At 43.6% G+C, this 19435-nt stretch overlaps 2 protein-coding genes and 3 non-coding genes across 7 annotated transcripts in view; 2 read left to right on the top strand and 3 right to left on the bottom strand.

The window, feature by feature from the left end:
* Positions 1-2514: 2514 nt before the first annotated feature.
* Positions 2515-19435, top strand: part of LOC106820997 (dihydropyrimidinase-like) — a 50467-nt gene continuing 33546 nt past the window's right edge. The window contains exon 1 of one of the 3 annotated variants that reach the window (XM_014825622.1): positions 2515-2700. In XM_014825622.1, the coding sequence (XP_014681108.1) occupies positions 2683-2700 (18 nt within the window). In that variant the 5' untranslated portion in view covers positions 2515-2682. Of the gene's footprint in view, positions 2701-14889; positions 15851-19435 lie in introns of those variants that run through there. The other 2 variants (XM_014825617.1, XM_014825618.1) reach the window with 2 other exon arrangements.
* Positions 7329-10038, bottom strand: LOC106821001. Its single transcript, XM_014825632.1, has 2 exons — positions 9637-10038; positions 7329-7901 (listed from the first exon to the last, which is right to left on the bottom strand). The coding sequence occupies exons 1-2, from the start codon at positions 9814-9816 to the stop codon at positions 7725-7727; spliced, it is 357 nt and encodes a 118-aa protein (XP_014681118.1). The 5' UTR covers positions 9817-10038; the 3' UTR covers positions 7329-7724.
* On the top strand, positions 10596-10668 carry Trnak-cuu. The gene has a single exon. It is a non-coding gene; the product is annotated as a tRNA-Lys (tRNA).
* On the bottom strand, positions 10993-11064 carry Trnad-guc. The gene has a single exon. It is a non-coding gene; the product is annotated as a tRNA-Asp (tRNA).
* Positions 12116-12187, bottom strand: Trnad-guc. The gene has a single exon. It is a non-coding gene; the product is annotated as a tRNA-Asp (tRNA).

Raw genomic sequence — 19435 nt, 5'->3', positions numbered from 1 at the left:
ACGCACACGCACACGCACACGCGCACGCGCACGCGCACACACACACACACACACACACACACACACACACACGCACGCACGCACGCACTCTCTCTCTCTCTCTCTCTCTCTCTCTGTCTCTCTCTCTCTCTCTCTCTCTCCCTCTCTCTCTCGCTCTCCACTTCCTTGTCTATCAGTCTCTCTCTCTTTTCTCTATTCTCTCTGATACCCTCTCTCCTTGTGGGGAACAGGAACGGGACAGAGACACATCGACAGGAATTTAGATAAATTTTCTTCTCCTTCTTTTTCTCGTGATATCCTCCCAGTCGAAAAACCGCCAGCGCATTTGACTACATGCAACGTCTCCCTACGTACGTACAGCCTGTTCTGCTTGCATCTATGACAAATACGACATACGCATATACGCTCTCCTATAACACTATTTGTCATAGGAAGATTCTTCCTATGACAAATATTGTTGTATGTGTTGTGCGCATCATAGGAATTTAGGAGCGCTATTATGAATGTAAGCAGTGAATTTGAGCTATAAAGCGGAACGAAGTTGACTCGCCAATATTTGTCATAGGAAGAATCTCTTCCTAGGACAAATAGTGTCATAAGAGAGCGTATATGCGTATGTCGTATTTGTCATAGATGCAAGCAGAACATGTTGGTACGTAAGTGGTATCGCATCTCCATCGTACAGGCAAGCGGCTGTGTGTACCGCCGTTTCAGACGAATAGATGCACTTTCTCAGCACTCTCCTGTAATCTTTGGCTGTGTGCGCCGGCACCATATGTGTCTGACTGAAAAAACGTAGCAATAGTGTACAACGGAGGATATAGATGCTAATTTACCGTCTTCGATGGGCGGCACTACGGTGGTTTACGCTTTTTTAATGCTAATATGTTTTATTTCCGAAATCACTCAACGCGATATGAAGGCGCATCTCACTGTAGGCAATCAGATGAATAGTCAGGTGGCTTAGGCCCAAATTTGAGAAGGATGGGGACATGCCGGATAAAAGCACCAAACTTTTTTGACTAGAAGCAAGCACGGGCGGCCCATATGGAGGTCGTATATAATAGGAATATCGTAGTCTAGCGAATACTATAAGAATATCGTAGTCTAGCGAATACTATAAGAATATCGCGATTTAGTGGCGATTTACCGCGCGCCGGCCACACAGTGACTATATTGCCGCGTGACAAAACGTCAATGGGATGTCTTGGCAGCACATCCACACTACACAGCTGTTTGCTATAACACACAATAAACCGATTTATCAAAGATTTATAGACTCTTGTAACCGATGAATTTTGTCAGTGACCTACCCCATTGTAAGCGTACTAAGCGAAATTATTTACAGCACATTATACATTGCAACATATTTACATTGCAACGCGTAGCATATATATATATATATATATCAGCAGGAGTAGATAATAGGGAGTTAGGGAATAGGAAATAGGTAGTTCCCTATTATCTACTCCTGATATATATGCTGTACAACTTTTATAATGTTTGACATGCCCGTTAGGACCGTTAGGTCCGTATACGCGTTGGATCGCACCCTCCCGTAAAAAACCCGCCTACCGCGGCCTGACATCATAGAAAAAAATTCCTGGACGCGCGCACACACAACAGATTAAACATAATAATTATAAGAAAATAATCCCTTTATAAAGAGCTTTACCAACAGCACAACAGCTATTACGTACGTTATGGTTTATGTGCTCTTGTCTATTTTCTTGAAACCAAAGAAATTACTGAACAGAAACTCTATAGGCCTACAAACATTATACGCTATAGCTATATCTATACAACTCTACGCAAATTATAGAGAGCATAACTAACATTTCCATGTTTGAAACCGTAAAAAATATATCCAATATATCCAAATATATATAGTCATTGTCGCTAGGACTGTTTATGCTGTAGCGAGCCCCTACATTTCCCCCCCCCCCCATCCAAGTTAGGATTGTTGCTATGCATGCAGGCTGCTACAACACTCGCCCACGTGTTGCCCACCACATTTCACGTCACGTGCTAGGAACACGGCGAAAACACGGCCGTTGGATTAATCGTTCATAATCGATAAAATTGGTAGTTAGGATAAAATCGCACACTACCCCAACTGAAACAAATGAAGAAGTGCAGCGATATGGCTGAAGTTGAAGTAAGTCTATGACTTCTATCGCATATATTATCGTCTTTATGACGGTTTGCAATTTGATTATGCGTTCGTGATATTCATGAACTGCACTCACTTCAGTAACTGTTGTGAGACAACTCGGTACTCACAACCACGTACGCTGTAATTAAATATCCGGTGCATGTGGTAGGCGTGGGCCCGTCTGTCTAGCTCATGATAAGTTCCGAGAGGCCGAGTATTTACAACATGGTGAGTTTATTTTTACAACTGCGCACCACATGCCTGCCTCCTGAGGCTCCTCGGTCGGAAATCTGGCGGGGAGAGTCACTACGGACGATGTCCATTTTGACTGTTGGCGCTGAAAGTTTGCTTTCATTTTCATTACTTGTTCGCCTGGTGCTATAAGATGTGCAGTATTGGTTGCAGCTGGTTTGCACTCCTAGTTTAGTGCAGAAGCCGGATTGGGGACAAAGAGTGACTGTTGGAAACAGCACCGCCAGAGATACGAGGTTTAAAAGTTGGGAGCTACGTTCGTAGATATCAGCTGTATGAAAGCAAAGGCAATGGTGAGTATCATTTTGATCTATCTGATCTATTATTATTCACTCCTGATCTGATGTATATAGCTGTGTTGGCTGTGTTGGAATGGCAGTAGTCCGAGTTTCCTCTGACCAATGCCCACACCGACGATTTTTGGTGGATTTGACAAAACCCACACCAAATTCCCAAAATATCGTCGGTGTAGACATTGGTAAGAGGTAACTCGGACTAAAATGGCAGGTACACCTTGTGATATCACGTGTCAGCAATGCCATATAGGAAAGGAGATCATTATGGTGCATGAATTTCGATCTTGGTGAGTGCAGTCACTGTGTGTGCCACAGAATTTCTATAAAAAATCTACCTGTGGTGTTTGAAATGTAATTTCCTAACATTTCTTTGGAAATTTTGCTTGCAGTATCATTAATAACTTTTGATGACATGACATGCTTTGGCTGAGAGGGTCTATGTGCCCCAGGGTACTGCCGGAACGTACCCTGGTACTATCTAATATGCCGGACCGTACCTCGCCTACTCCACTAACGAGTCTAGGGAGTCGCCAACGCCTACTCCCTAGCCCTAACCCTAACCCTAACCCTAACCCTAACCCTTACCCTAACCCTAACCGTATCAAATAGTTACCAGGGTACGTTCCGGTATACCGGACCGTACCCAGGGTACGTTCCGGCAGTAATCTGGGGGACATAGACCTTATGAGCCATGCTTTGTGATATTGTAACACCTGTGAGTGAAACACAAAGAGCAACAATCAACATAATTTAACTGCGAGTTCATGCAATGTACAGGCAAGAGTATTTTGTTATTCATTATGCTCTGCTTGGATGCATAACCTGCATGCGAAGGTCCCCTAATGTGGGTTCCCATTAAGATGCAATGAGGCATGACATTTTGAGTAGTGAGCAAATATTAATTAAGAAACTGTGTGGCAATTTATGTTGCTCGTGGTAATTGATGAATTAATAAGATGTGACACAGCGCAACACAAAGGGTAATGCAACACGTTAGGTGTATGCCGTCTAATATGTTATGGATTAGATAAGAATTTAGGTAACAGGGGCGGATCCAGGGGGGGGGGGGTTGTTCGAGGGGTCCGGACCCCCTTTTATAATTTCAGTGCCCTAAAAAAATAAAAGATAATTTTCTGCTAAAAATGTGGAATTCCATCTTGCATTCTAGACATCAAAATTACTGCTCAGATGCTCTCAGAATGCACCAATTTAAAAAAAATTTCTTTGGGGAGGTCCCCCCCCCTACCTAAGTGGCCTTCGGCAGCTTATTAAAACACCAGAAAAATTTAGCAGGAAAACATGCCCTTATTTCTTCCTGGACACCCCCTTTCAAAAATCCTGGATCTGCCCCTGGGTAACGGCTCCACATGATGACATTTGTAGAGGCATATCGTCTAAGACGCATTGCATTGACGCATTGACGACTAATTGACGCATATCGTCTAAGACGCATTGCGATGATGCCATGAGAGAAAAATGTATTTCCTAATGAAGCCTAGGTTTGCACTATGGGGTACGATTCCACAAATTATGAGGTCGTGACACCAGACGAGGTGGTTTTGTATCTGGATGACAAGTCCGGAAAACAAAGTTTGTGAGTGTATTGTGAAAATAAAATTAACAAAATATATATTTTTAGCACTAATTGTAGATTTAAATGTACAGCACTCATAGTAAATAAGTATAGGTGGCTACGCATCCGGTTACCGGACGCCCATCTCCCAGGCTACGCGTCCGGTCATATAATTCTAATGTGAACCCAACTATATTTTTTTCAGTAAAAAACAATCAACAATAAGTTTTTACCGTAATGTTACTTACCTTTAGGTATTTTGTAAAAAAATGTTTTTTTGTAACCTTTGAAGCAATAGTAAATCCAATGAAATCAAACAAGGGGGCGTGGCCTAATCGTGACGTGGCTTTGGGAATCTGTGCTGATCTTTGTAATGGATGACCGGACGCGTAGCCACTGCGATAAGTATAACATTATTATACGTTAGGCCAAAACAAAATATATGTGTGGTTACCGTTACATGCTGGAAAAAATAGGGTAGGTAGGTAGGGAAAACCTTTTATTTTCTTGAAATATTTTATTTACGAACTATATCCGAAGGATGTGCTTTGTGCCTTTTAAAGCAGGAACTGACCAATTCATATTTTTTTATTATATTTTTTTTTATTTTAAAGAAAATTGACAATTAAAATGTTTAGGGTCGCTGGGAATAAATAGGGTCGGTCGGGAAACCATAACCACACCTATATTTTGTTTTGGCCTTATTAAAGTCCCCTTCACACTAGAGCTACTAGCCCTACTACGCTCATCACGATCGCCCCACGCTCAAAAAATTTGCCCGAGCGTGGTTGACAGCGTGGCCAATTGGGCCCAGCCGGGCCAGCGCCGATACTACGATCTAATTACGTCGATACTACGACCTAAGAGCGTCTTTACCCCGATCTCATTGCGCTCAACAAGCTTTCATCACGCTCAACACCACGCCCGCATCACGCTTGCACTGCGCTCACTGCGTCTTTATTGCGACCAATCAGATCGCATTGCGTTCGAACGACGTTTTCACTGCGCCTAAGCAATGCTCACCGCGCCTCAACTGCGCGCCAGTCACGCTCCTAGTGCGACTTAATCACGCTCTAGTCAGGCGCCGACTGCGCTGGCAACGACCATATAAATACCGCGCCGCATTCTAGACATCATCATTCGTTCTGCCGTGCTGTTCACATCAAGATTATTTTCTACTGATTTTATACCCATAATAGTATAATAGTATGCTACAACTATGCCGCCAAAAGACTTCTATTTCTCCTCCTCATCCTCCTCAGCATGATGAGGATCACTCTTGGCAATAATGATAAGCTACTCTTGGCAATCAAGTAATTCGAGTTGTCCTTCTACGAGAAAAATGGCATGGAGTAGTGTTGCCTCATCCATAGTGGACACTGAACTGGTGGGGTGGCCAGGGTACTGAGGGTAGCACCCCAATTTATACCCCAAGTTCGCAGGACGTGATCTGAGCGTGGTATTGACGCAACTAACACGTAATGCGAACGCCACAACGGCGTGGTCTGAGCGTGTTGGGCGTAGTACAATCATAGTACGAACGGGTCGAGCTTGCTAGAGACGCACCGTGGTCATAGCGAGAGCGTGGTCAGGTCGCAGAGGCATCTCCATGGACGTAGTAACAGCGTGATGAAAACGTATTGACATCGTGCTGAGAACGGGGCGACAATTTTCACGCACCCGACACGCTTGCGATACGATCATTAAGTTCATACTACGCTTGAGTTACGTGGGTACTACGCCTTCCACGTCTCTAATACGCCCGCACTGCGCTGTCTTTCCGCCACGCTCGCACCACGATTGTTTTGAACATGCTCAAAGTTTGGCCACGCTTTCCACGCTCATGGTGACTGCACCGTGCTCGATACGTCCATGTACGTTCATACTGCGTTCTGCACGTTTCCACCACGCTCTTAGAGCGTAGTACGAGCGTAGTGAGATCGGGGCCATGGTGTGAAGGCTCCTTAACGTAACGAAAGTTATGCTTCTCTAAATTTCATACAAAAACATATTATGCTAACTTATGTAAACTAGTATATATGTTACTAAGTCAGGTTCTAGTCAGCATATATTCTTTCCGCCACCTGTATGTTTTTCTTCTTGTCTCTCTTTCTCTCTCTGTCTCTCGCCCCCTGTGTGTACGTGTGCATACGTGTGTGCAGATAGGCTGGCAAAGGCAGGCAGGCAGACAGGCAGACGACAGACACAGTCAGGCAAGCAGACAGGCAGGCAGACAGACAGACATGGGTTTGTGTGTGCACATGTCTGTCTCAGTGTCTGTTTGTCTGTTTGTCCATCTGTCTGGTTCCTTCCCTTCGCTTCCCTCCTCTCTCTCTCTCTCTCCCCCTCTCTCTAAGTTAACCCTGTCTTTCTCACTATTGCCCATTGCTCTCTTTCTCTCCCTCTCTCTCTCTCTCTCTTTCTCTCGCTCTCTCCTTCTATTTCTCTTACCTCCCTCCCTCTCTCTCCCTTTCTCTCAATTCTCCTGAGAATACTAAAATGTAAATGTACCAAAACACAAATTGACAAATTTCAAATGACATTTAAAGTATGCAAGATTTGTACTTGCAGAAAGAAATTGTGTTTATAATTTGGTTTCTACTCATATAATTTGCTGGCCATATTTCTTAAACACTGACTATCTGGTATTGTTGCAAGAATAAAAATGAGATACAGAGCACTTAAGCCCGACGCACACGCGAGTTATAAATTACTCAAGTAAAATGACGCATGAGTCAAATTACTCAACGAAAATCCGCCGCACACAGAAGTAAAATGACGCATGCGTCAAATTACTCAACCAAAATCCGCCGCACACGGAGAGTAAAATAACTCACGTGTGCGCCGGGCTTTAGCTCTAAAGTAACGATATCTGGACTACGTTTTTAACCGATGGCTCTAGAAGATCACAATCATGCCTGTAATTACATTGTGATACATGTACGTGTCGCATCTGTGACTGTGACGAAGTGAGACATTCATTTGGTGTAGCGAGACTAGTGCATCCTGCAATGGCTGTATTCCTAGAGACAGATTGCCATGGAAAGACTGGTACATCCTGCAATATCTGTATTCCCAAATGATAAATCCAGCAGTGCAGCGCACAAGAGACTTGTATTAATTAATTGACCGGCACAGCAAAAGCAGAGATTCCATGACCTTATAGTGGAGCGCTCATATTCACCATTCCAAGTAGGTTCCTAAGTCTAGGCCTCAAATATATTTCAAATTTGCTGTACCTGCAAACACGTATAATTGACAAGTACCTAGCATCATTTGGGTGCTGTGTTAATATCTAGTATACAGGCTACAACAGCTCGCTCTAGTGCAAATGCCATTACGGCCGACATAATAGCTCCATATCACACAGTCTCCATGTCACACAGATTTCGCGCACAGATGTAGAAGTACATCTTCATGCCTGAACTTTGCAGTGTTGCTCTGCCGATCAGCTTGCATCAGACTGCGTGGAGTTACAGTGCATAAGACTTAGCGCTTTAGCATGGTCCCGCACGCCCTCTAGGGAGTAGGTACTCTTTTCTATCGCTTCCAGTTGGCAGTGGAGATGAGCTGATAGAAGGTGCATCTTAGTGAGGTTGACATCAGAGTTGTCTACCGCATGTTCCTGTAATGCATGATACATGACTCATACATGTGTTCAATACGATGTGGATCGCAGCGCTAGTAATTAATTGCCTGTAAAAGATTGATAGTGTGAAAAAATTACCACTACAGGCCACAGGGTTCTCCAAGCTTTTTCATTATAGCATGGCGGGTGCTGCCCCCGTGCTGCCTTTACGGTCCTAGTTGCAAATCGCCGAAGGCGGTTTGCGTGCTAGGGGGGTCCGGGGGCTATGATATTTATAATTTAGCATGGCGGCTATGATATTTAGAGTGGCGGGTGCATTTTAGGATGGCGGGGCTCGACGATAGCCTGGCGGGCCGCCAGGCTATAAGTGTTCTTGGAGAACCCTGCACTACACCTTTATTATTTGTATTTAAAGAGAACTTTGTATTTAACTGAATTTAATAATTGCATAGCAGCATGTTTGGAAATTATAAACACAATGAGATGTTTCCATTCATATAATCACCATATAATCGCCATCATATATATTTCATTCATGTAATCACCAGTGTTATAGTTGTAGAATCTTGCCAGCACAGGTCTATAGTGTACAGGTCTACTCTAATTTAGTCATATTCATGCATATATTTATAGATTACACCAGGCGGAGAAGTCTCATATGTCCTAAGGATTACCTAATATGTGGGGATTAAATTTTGTATCAATCTATGAGGTGCACACTCAGTCGCACACATGAATGTGAAAACATCATAAATATCAAAGTGATTATTTCCCTGGCAAGCCGGACAACTAAGCCAAGAAATCAAACTAGCTTCTCCGTTAAAAAAGCAGACTATGCCGCTGCGCAAACCATAACCAAACCATAAAACCATAAGGTCCAAACCAGAAGTAAGGGTTAGGGTTAGGGTTGCGGCAGCGGGGCGGCGGCGGCGGCCCACAGGCGGAATACAGCGGCGGCGGGACACTTCGGTCTGCCGGAGAATTTAACTATGATTGGATTTAACTATGACTACGGCAAAGCCGGAGAAGCAGTGCTGAAAACGTACACTTGTTTCTCCGGCGCCGGAGATCTAACAAGAAAATTAGTTCTTAATTCTCCGGCGGCCGGAGAACTAACGATGGTTTTCACCGCTGCTTCTCCGGCTGCCGGAGAAATAATACCAGCCAATAATTATAATGAATAAATAATGTGTACTTTGACCGAGTCACATACTACTGTTCAAATTTAAGCTTTTGAGCACTGTCATGCAGTTTTGCAAGCTACGGTTGTGAGTATGTAATGTAAGGGCATTTTTAGATGGCTTCACCAAATTTGTGAATTAATAAACATAGCATACAGAAACTAATCATTCTCTGAAGCTATGCATTGTTGGAGAGCCTAGTGATATTCAGTATAGCACAAGTTATTCCTACCACAGTGATAATATGCAGAAAACGGGGGAAATCTCACATCCAGGTGGCACCACTGGAGTGTAGGAAATGTATCAGATTTAATATGTGGCAATTAAAGTAGAATGTTTTGAAGAAAATGCGCACAGTGTGAGAATTCTCTATACAGAACAGAGTCACACTAATATTAAATATTAACTCCTTCCTACAAATGCTGAGTTAACATGCCATATGGACTGAGGACGAACGGTAAAGCTTCTAGCATCAATTCAGAATACTCACCTGTCATGACTCGCCTGATGTGACCTAATATTGTAATAGTATGGCATTGCTACATTCCATTGCATTAGTTGCGTTCATTAATACGACTGCGTTCACTCACCTGAATGGCAAAGTTTCTTGCCGTGTGTGTCAGGATATCTGTGGCCCGCGCTCCCTTGAACAGCTGCTTACCAAGCAATGCAGTGTCGTCAATATTGCGCTGAATCTTCGCCGACAGCCTTATCTTTGCGTCTAGGTTTCTCTGTGACTGCTGCTGAGCATGTGTTACCCGCGAAGCCATGTTCTTGTTTGATGTCGCTGTACAATAGAACTAACCAAATCAATACGAAGCCGCAATCACGCCGCTGCAAAAGCTCGTTATGCCCCTGTCTGTGTACATGCGCGCATGCGGTGCTCGGACCATCATGGTATGAGTTGCACAGGTTTAAACATCGACACCGCGCGCGTGCCCAGTCAGAGTGATTACATTACTAATGTACCACCGGACGGTCTAAAGGTCTGTCTGTACGCAGAGCAACGTAAATTTGTGACTGGGTTTGCTAGCTGCTTGTGAATCAATGATCTGGGATTTGTGTCTCTTTCTGCCAACAGATGGCAGCACAATGTAGAAATATAACGTAGAAGCACGTGTCTGTGGTAACCTGTATAATACCAGTCGTCATGTTACGCTTGACTGCGTTCGCTACACTGACTCTAGTGAGTAGGCCCTAGCGGCCGTTACGAGCAGGAGCGGTAATCATTAACGTTAGTGTCTGTGGTGGCTGAGCTGTATCAAGAGCGTATCTTTCATCTTATCAGAAGTAGATAATAGCAGGGAACTGCGGATTATGTATGGGAAGTACACAGCGCAGTGCAGAGAGTCAGCATTCGCGCCGACGTTAGGCGTTTCTTTTGCAGTGAGGACTTGTATACCACAGATAGGAGAGTTATTAGTGGTGCAATAAGATTTATTATACATTATTTTAATTTTTACTGATTTGTTGGAACTACCAGTGAGTGAAGTATTTGAAAATTAAATATTTGCATGAGATTGAATTTTATAATGTCAGCTCATATGTAGCCTGGCTAGCTCAGTCGGTAGAGCACGGGACTCTTAATCCCGGGGTCGTGGGTTCAAGCCCCACGTTGGGCGATCATTTTCTAAATTAATTTTTTAATTTTTGGAAGAATTTGAAACATTTCCCATACTAAATATAAATCTGCTGATTATACACCGTTTTACAATACTGCCAATCCTGCTAATCGTAATTTGCTAATCGTGCACTAGCTGGCCCACACACTTATTATATTGTCTCGCACCGCTGCGTTATGATCATAGTTCAAGATTGGAGTTGTTGAAATTGTTTATGTAGAATGTTTGTTTACAAAATTTTAAAGGCTGTATTTCATTCTGATTTCGATTGAATAAATGTAAGTTTAATTAACACGGTATTCCTGCAAAAGAATCTCATAAAACCTCCCCGACGGGGAATTGAACCCCGGTCTCCCGCGTGACAGGCGGGGATACTAACCACTATACTATCGAGGATTGACTTGTTTACGCAACATGCGAAAGATATTTATTAGTGATCGAATTAAGATTCATTATTGTTATTTTGCAATGACTGCACTCTGTTCACACAAGGTCTATCATCACTAGCTAACAAATCTATAGTGATGTGCAGGCAAAAATATTCTTGTTGCATACATGAAATAAACAGGCCAGTGTATATGGTGATGTGTGTGTGTGTGTGTGTGTGTGTGTGCGTGCGTGCGTGCGTGCGTGCGGTTGGCGTGCGTGCGTGCGTGCGTGCGTGCGTGCGTCTCGCACGCTTCTGAGCACTTAGTATCTCTTTAATTTCGACCTATTCGACCGCACGCACACACATACACACCCGCACACGCTAATTAATTAATTGAAGTCCTGTAATGATGTCTTCTGGAGACACTTGACACGGAAATTTTTCATACAGGGGCCATTCTTTCATGAATACTTTGTAAACTGGTTTGAACGGTTTGATTTGTTGTGAACTTTAAACGTATGTTCAGGAGCTATGGAGGGTAGAAAATTGGATTGTAAAGTTATTGATGTAGATTAATTCATTATCGACGAAATAGATTTTCACCTGTAAATTTAATGTGTGAAAATTGAAAAATAATTATCATAGCATTAATTTTCATTTCTAGTCATAAACCAGTGCATATTTTATAACGTCCTTAACTTTGCAATGATTTATTACAGTGTACCACTAAATAAGCATTGCATTTCACCTGTTACATTGTATCTTTTTATGTATCCTGTACGCGCGCGCGCGCGTGCGTGTGTGTGTGAGCGTGCGCGCGTGCGTGCGTGCGCGCGCGCGTGCGTGTGTGTGTGAGCGTGCGCGCGCGTGTGTGCGCGCGTGTGTGCGCGCGTGTGCGTGCATGTGTCTGTTGTGTAGGCATAGAAATATATAGTCTATAATTAGAATATTATTTCTGAGTTCAATCCTGGTTATGTAATAAATTGTGGCAACTATCTCTATCAATGTCATATACAAAAATAAACAGATTTTGTATGAAATTGGCAAGCGCATTTTGTAATAAACAGTGCAAAAGGACTCCCCGACGGGGAATTGAACCCCGGTCTCCCGCGTGACAGGCGGGGATACTAACCACTATACTATCGAGGATTTGCGTAAGATAGAAATTGTAAAGATGCACTTCGTGGGTTAATTTAATTTAGGTCACGTAATTCGATTGCAGCAGACAGTTTGATCTTACGTGCACTGTTTATGAAGTTTGCGCGTTTCACTGTAGTCTAGTCTAGTCTAGTATACTCCAAGTATATGTTACTTACATTTAAAAGCAGTAAATCATAAACACATCAAGCTGCTACAGATAGCCGTACCAGAAAAGACCCGCGGAGAACGGCAGCCGACTTCAGATGACTTTTTGGCATTCAGATCAGTGTGATAAAGAGAAGAGCAGGTAGCTACAGCCCAGAAATCAGTAACTCGTCAGGGACCAATCTATGAAAATTCGCAAATGCGTTTATTGTGATTGTTTTAAGAGTCTATGCACTTGCTTGGACCCAAGAAAAGATCAAACTATAATTATGATTTTGCATGAAACATAATTTACAATTTTGACAAATCCTGATTAAATTTTTTTATTTTTTTATTTTGCTTACATTCGTACATCACGCGCAAATTGATCATTTTGATTTAGTATTTGGTTCCCGAGACCTATCTCCCATATTCATTTAACTGAATTCAATGCGAATTCGGGCTTGCAACCTAGGGAGCCGATGGGAGCAAACAGTAGCAGAGCAGGCTCAACCCCTCCTGTCGGGAAAAATATCAGTAACTTGGCTAAAAATTGAGTAATCTGAAGATTTTCCGTACAAAGGCATCTTCTTATAATGGCAGTCATTGGTAAAAGATGTTTCACGTTACGGATTTTCGCGCTACGAACGTTTGTTTGGGAACGCATTACTTGCATTACGCCAGCTTATTGTATACTAATTTATATTATCTTATTGTATTTCGGTGTATATTGTTGTATATATAATGTAATGTAATATGTAATATGTAATGTAATAATGTATATAATATATAATGTAATACTATTTGTTCGATTGTATATCGGTTGTGCGTGCGTGCGTGCGTGCGTGAGCCATGAAACATGCTTGGTGTTTTGTGTGCAGGCCTAATATAGTTATATCAGGGGTTAATAATGACAATTTGGCATATGTCATTATTAGCCCCTGGTTATTATGTATATATAATAGAATGAATTATCATTCTTTGTTATGGTGTGATGTACATTATGGTATCATAGCGAACGTGAGGTACATGCGCATGTGAATCTCATGCATGCCTTTGTTCACGTCTGACGTGGCAAACAGAGGCTGCGCAAACAGTCGGGTTATTTGATGACTCATACGGTAGTTGTTTAGCGGGGTATGGTTAGGGAGCTACTGTTTGAGGGCGTTTGTATGTACTTATAGGGGCTGTTATTAGAGGAGGGGGGTTTATTGTTAGGGGGCTACTGTTAGGCGTAGCTACGAGTTACACGTCACAGGTTCAGGCGGGTACAGAGTACAGGGGGGGGGGGGCAATTATTAGAGAGTTACCATTCGGAAGCTGCTATACCTGGCTAGCTATTAGGGGGTGTAGTTAGTGAGCTAATATTAGGGAGATAGTCCAAGATACCTGTCCTGGTACCCATAATTAGAGACCCACGTCATCACGATCTTTCAGCAGGCACGAATAGGGAAAGCTCAATGGACTCTAGTTCGGTCATTCGGTCCTTCAACCCGTCTGCCTCTCCGTCTGTAGGCCCTATCAGTATGGCTATCATTCTAAGTAAGGTGCTCGAGTTTTTATTTGTTTGTGTACCATAATGGCAGAGAATACATTATCGAAAGTACATGAGTAGATGTATACATGTTTATGAATACGTACATGAATCTCATCTATTCGTGATTTTATTATTGGTAGACATGAAAGGAATGTTGCACACATAGCGTGTACTGTGTTGTCATGGCTACACGCACATTTCATGGATTCCCTGGCGGCTGAAATCGTTTACGGCTACCACAGATCATGGCGCCAGATAGCTTTGCTGCCCAGGAACCATAAGCTAATGTCTCTGACTCTTGATGAAGAGAATAGTCAATCGAATAACGACACTGTAGTAATATTTTGTATTGAATTTCCGGTACTGACTCACGCGTGAGTCATGTGTCCTGTGTGCGTGAGAGAACTCTCTGTCATATGTTAACACTGCTAAACCCGTTAATATATTCGTAAACCTTCGACTGACAATCTTTTTGCAAAGATTTTCTTGTAAAGTAATTACTGATTATTATTTAAATATATATTTGTTAATCTGTAATTGTTAATCTTGTTGTTTTTAAATGAGTACGTCGATCAGTACTGATGCATATTTTATATTCAGGTAACGGCTATATTTGAGATATTGGCAGATTTTAACTTATTAGTTCATATAAGTCTCGTAATCGATCTACTACAGTTTTCGTAAGCGGCGTTTACTATAAAGCTCAGCCAACAATAGTTTTACTGTGGCCAATGCAGGTGCGTTTTTTCGCGTTTTTTTCAGCCCGCGAGCTTGTGCTACGAACAAACAGCACATTTATGTTTGTATGCAGCAGGCACCAGATGGTGATGCAATGTAAATGAGGGGGATACGCATGTTTCACACGCTACGCGCCCTTTGTGCACGTGGCCCTTGTGTACTGGGCTTTCCCTCTGGCTGGGGCCCTGATCCTGCATAGCAACGTCCGGCCTTTGCTCGGCAGCAGGCACATACGAAGCACTGTTTTATTGATGGCACACACCGAGCGACGTATATGAAGTCATTGCCATGCTGAGCGTTGTACGAGGTGCACACACATACACACACTCGGTCTGTCGCTGACGCACCACGGCGCAGACGCAGACTCCGGCGTCGCATTGATTAGTTCTGCTGCTGTTGTTGCTCATGCCGGCTAGCCGCAACGTGCGCTGCATGGCCGTCCTGTCTCGCTGATGCTGCTGCTGCTGCGCCGCTACACTACACACCTAACTCACGTAGATTCTTCCTTTGAATGGGAACCGGCGCTGGTTTTTTCACACCGTAAGCGAAACGCCGCCACCGCCGTGCGTCTACGCTGTATCGCCGCATCCCGCATCTCGTTAGACGGCGATTAACTGTCTCGACAGAAACTCGGTGGAGGCTGAGTTCGTACGAGTGGGGTCCTGCAGGCCTGCACACCGCTATTCCCGCGCGAATACAATCGTCGAGTCGTCTCGCCACAGCGTGCCTCGTCCGTCGGACCATCGCCGCACATCGTGACGACAATGGCCGAAGAGGAACCGAAGGATTCGCGCGACTCGCCCTCGAAGGGAGGAGGCCCGCCGGAGTCGGTGTTGTTCAGCAAGGTAGAGCGCTCTCCGTCGCGCCAGCAGCATCTTGGCAAGATGAACACCATGTTCGGCTTCGTAGTCGACGCGCACGAGAACAAGTCGCTGAACTTCGGCAGCGGAGAGAGTCCCTACCACAGGCGCATGCGACTGCGGGAGGAGGCCGAGCGTAAAACGAGCGAGCGCAGGAACGGCAACGGCAGCGCCGAGAGCCCCACTGCGAACGGCTCATCGCCCGACAGCCCGGCGAGCAACAGCTCCAGCGTCGAGCAGCAGCAGCAGCGGCGGCAAGCCGAGCTAGAGGAGAAGCTCTACGTAGAGGAGATTCTCGAGGTGGTCATGGACGACGGTCGCCAGCCCGTCGCAGAGGTCATCGAGGCGGTCAATGTGAAAGGGGTGGTGGCGCAGCCGTGGGCCGAGCAGCCGGTAAGATTTCCAGTCTCGCTATCCTCGTTGATGCGCGATCGTGTACGTAGTAGTAGTGTGCGTGCACGCGGTCACAGCCTGTAGCTGTTAATAGCCATCTTGACTGCTAGTGTTGTTGTATCAGCTGGCTGGGCATTTCAGCATAATATGGGTTTCCTGCTCAAGCAGAAACCGTATAGTGTGTGTGTGTGTGTGTGTGTGTGTGTGTGTGTGTGTGTTGCGTGCGTGCGTGTGTGGGTGGGTGGAGGTGGGGGGAAGGGGTTCTGTCATTATAATATGCTATGAATCATGTGGTGAATCATCAATGCGTGCGTGCGTGCGTGTGCGTGCGTTTATGGTTTTGTTTGTGTATTATATTTGTGCATGTCACTTATTCATGTATGCTCTGATACAACTTTAAGCTTCCATCCGCAATGCTCTCCATGGCAGGTGTCTTCTGTGATGAGGGTGTGTGTGCGTGCGACTGCATGTGCTTGTGTGCGCATATGTGGTTACACGGGCTACTATAATTATGCCTACTTACTATATATATGCGTACGCGTGTTCTAGTATGGCGTATGAACGTGTCTGCTTACGGGTGTGAACGAGTCTGAACGGACGTGTGTGTATATATTTAGATCATTTGACGTCTGCGTGTTTATATATTTATGTTCGCTGAACCTTTAAATTTACCAATTTTTCTGTGACATTGGACTGCTCACGTGTAATATAGAAATTTGATTGTATGGCTTTGGCATTTTGTTGGTGCGCGCCTTCATAGGGTGTTTTCATAGTTCATTCTCACTGTAAAACCGTGCCAACCAATCAATGCTTCAGTACATATGCAGAGAGAGTTTTATATGCATATGCTATGCTATGTTATATAATATAATAAAGAACATCAGACTTAATATTAGATTCAATGCCAGAAAATGTTTTAAAGTTCTGAAGGTCATAGATGTAAGATGAAGTTCCGAGAATTAATGTGTAAGGCCGTAGCCTGGGGAGCCAAGAGGGCAGCTGCCCCCTAGATTTTGGAGCAAAATTAAAAAATAAGCTTAGCTAATAATCGTAAATAACTCTAACGGTTAACTAGATTTTCTGGTCACTTATCCGTGAAAGCCTTGTATCAGACCCACCCCTACCACGTACACTATGGACGTCGATCAAGAGCTGTGTCCGTCGCTCATCATTACACAGTTGTCATGAAATTTTTCCCCCTTCCCTAGGAATTTGCTCAGCCTACGGCCCTGTATTACGCTTCTCCCAGGCAGATAAACATGCAGATTAGTGCTCGGTGTGTCTGCAGGCTCAAAGTGTCGCTGCCTGCATATCTACTGCGTTCGTTCTTGGAAGGATATAACGTTGTGGTTTTTAGGAGAATTTAATACTCCTGAAAACTGTGAAAGCATGTTAGTTATGTTGGCGTAGGCTTGGCATGACGGGCGTTCGTGCAAGTCTGTTCAAGTCTGGTGCCGTGTAGTTCAGTTTACGAGTTTCGCTTCTAAGATTTACGATTTTGCTAGAAAACTTTGCGTGTTGTAAGCGCAAACTAATTATTGTTATAACGTGAATCAATTTTGCAAAAGTAATTTGATTAAACTAACTAATACAGTTGTGCAAAATTTTCCATGTGTCTCTTGAGACATGACAAACATATCGAAAGGAATAGTGGTTAGTAGGGTTTCAAAGTGGGTCAGAGGAAAGAAACCTACCAATACAGATATTGTGTCATTTGTATATTATTACTAGTACAGCTCTATGATTAAGTTATAACACACTTCGCGTTGCTCAGCTTTAAGCTTGGAATGCAATCAATATGTCAAGAAGGTACATGGATTGTATTGTAGTCGGGAAATCACAACTACACAGGTTAATTCACTGGATTTGTAGTAAAGCTATAAGAATTCAAGAATGACACATTAAGCCAGAAATAACGCACAACAATATTTAATCAAGATGATTAAATCGCATTTCGACTTTCCCGCGTTCCAGTTCAATCACGAAAAACTTACCTGGTATAACCCGGTTCCCAGATAATTAAAATCGTCCGATCCCGCGTCCCGAAAATAATCGTTCGCCTCCTTGTAAGCTAGGATATTAATTTGCATGTTGTACATGCTTTCATTAATCTTCTAATGGGTTCAGGTTTTTTTCCGGTTAGATCATTCAACATCGTCATAGTAACAGTGATTAATTGCCGGATATAATGACGGGGTTGCTACGTCACGATATAAGTTGGCCTGGCAGACTGCTGGTGGCAGCTGTCTGCGTGGAACAGATGGCCGCGGGGGGGGGGGGGCAAAGCCCAGTTATTACACTAACCTTCACTACCCTCAGTTAATTACTGCAGCCCCTAGTACTGACGTGCACCCCTGATGGTGTTTGCCAATTAATATACGTATTCTTGAATCACGCTGACTGGCTCTTTGTTAAAAATCGGTCTTTTTAGCAGGTAACTATATTTTTAGTACAATATATGCTTTGTTGGAAGGCGAGAACTAATTGATACGTGGTCGGCATGGTATGGGGATCGCTGTCACTACACTCAGAACGTAATTGCAACAAGAAAAGACTTGTAAATTATATTAAAAAATATAAGAAATCTAGTAAATGGTATTACGCTACGGTTTGGTAGAAAAGCAGTGTAGCCTGCTTCTCATTAGCATTTAACACTTTAAAAGTAGTAGTTTTAAAAGTAATTTTTTATGTAGTGTCAGGTGTAAAAACTTGAATGATATGTAACCATCTTCTGATATAAGCCATCACGTCCTTTAATATATATATCCGACAGCAAACATTTTGCTTCCTAGCGATAACCGTGCTCCATGCTAGCTTTCTATGATGACTACACATCTGTTAACATTCCTACCGTGGCTGGATAATGTTACCGGCCCGGTACTTACAACTTTTCTTACAACTTAGATCTTTTCATTTTTACCAATGTCCATTGTCCACCCATATCTCTGTTTCTCCCCCACAACAAAGAAAGGATAGAGAAGGAGATTATGGAATCATACCTATAGAGCAAGAGTTGAAATTATAGGCGATGCACAAGTTTTACCTTCCTTCCTAAATAACAGTGAAATATGGATTAATTGAAGAAGTAAAAATGTTGGAGGACTTCGAAGATGAGTGCCTGCGCAAAATATAATCTATTATCAAACGCAGAAAGAGCATCGCATCGGGCCCAACACACGACAGTGACGCTTCTCCGCTCATTGGATCAAATCCTCGAGCAGCTACGAGTATCCCTGGTGTACGAAGGTGCACTGCACTGCGTTTGAGCATCGGCCATAGACTATACCCGGTCGACAGTTCCACACGCTTACAACACTAACAGCGTCAGGTGTAACGAAGGATACTTGCACAGAGTGAAGGATGGCGAACGCAGTACCAGTCAGATTCGGGCTGGCATTTCATATATTTACGAAAGTAAAGCACAGTCGGTAATAGTGAAGTGGTCACGTCGGTGAGCGCCCTCATTCAGCCGCATCCAAGCGAAGAAAGGCGGGTTATTCTGATTACGGAGATGCGAAAAAATGGCAACAGAAGTACGTAGCGCAGTGCGCTAAAAGCGGCGTGTTATTTTCGTTTTGTGGGCAA

Source organism: Priapulus caudatus, unplaced genomic scaffold (genome assembly GCF_000485595.1).
Source record: "Priapulus caudatus unplaced genomic scaffold, Priapulus_caudatus-5.0.1 Scaffold55, whole genome shotgun sequence".
In the NCBI taxonomy this organism is placed as follows: Eukaryota; Metazoa; Priapulida; class Priapulimorpha; order Priapulimorphida; family Priapulidae; genus Priapulus; species Priapulus caudatus.
The sequence above is the reverse complement of the archived record's forward strand: the minus strand, read 5'-3'. Positions and strand labels throughout refer to the sequence as shown.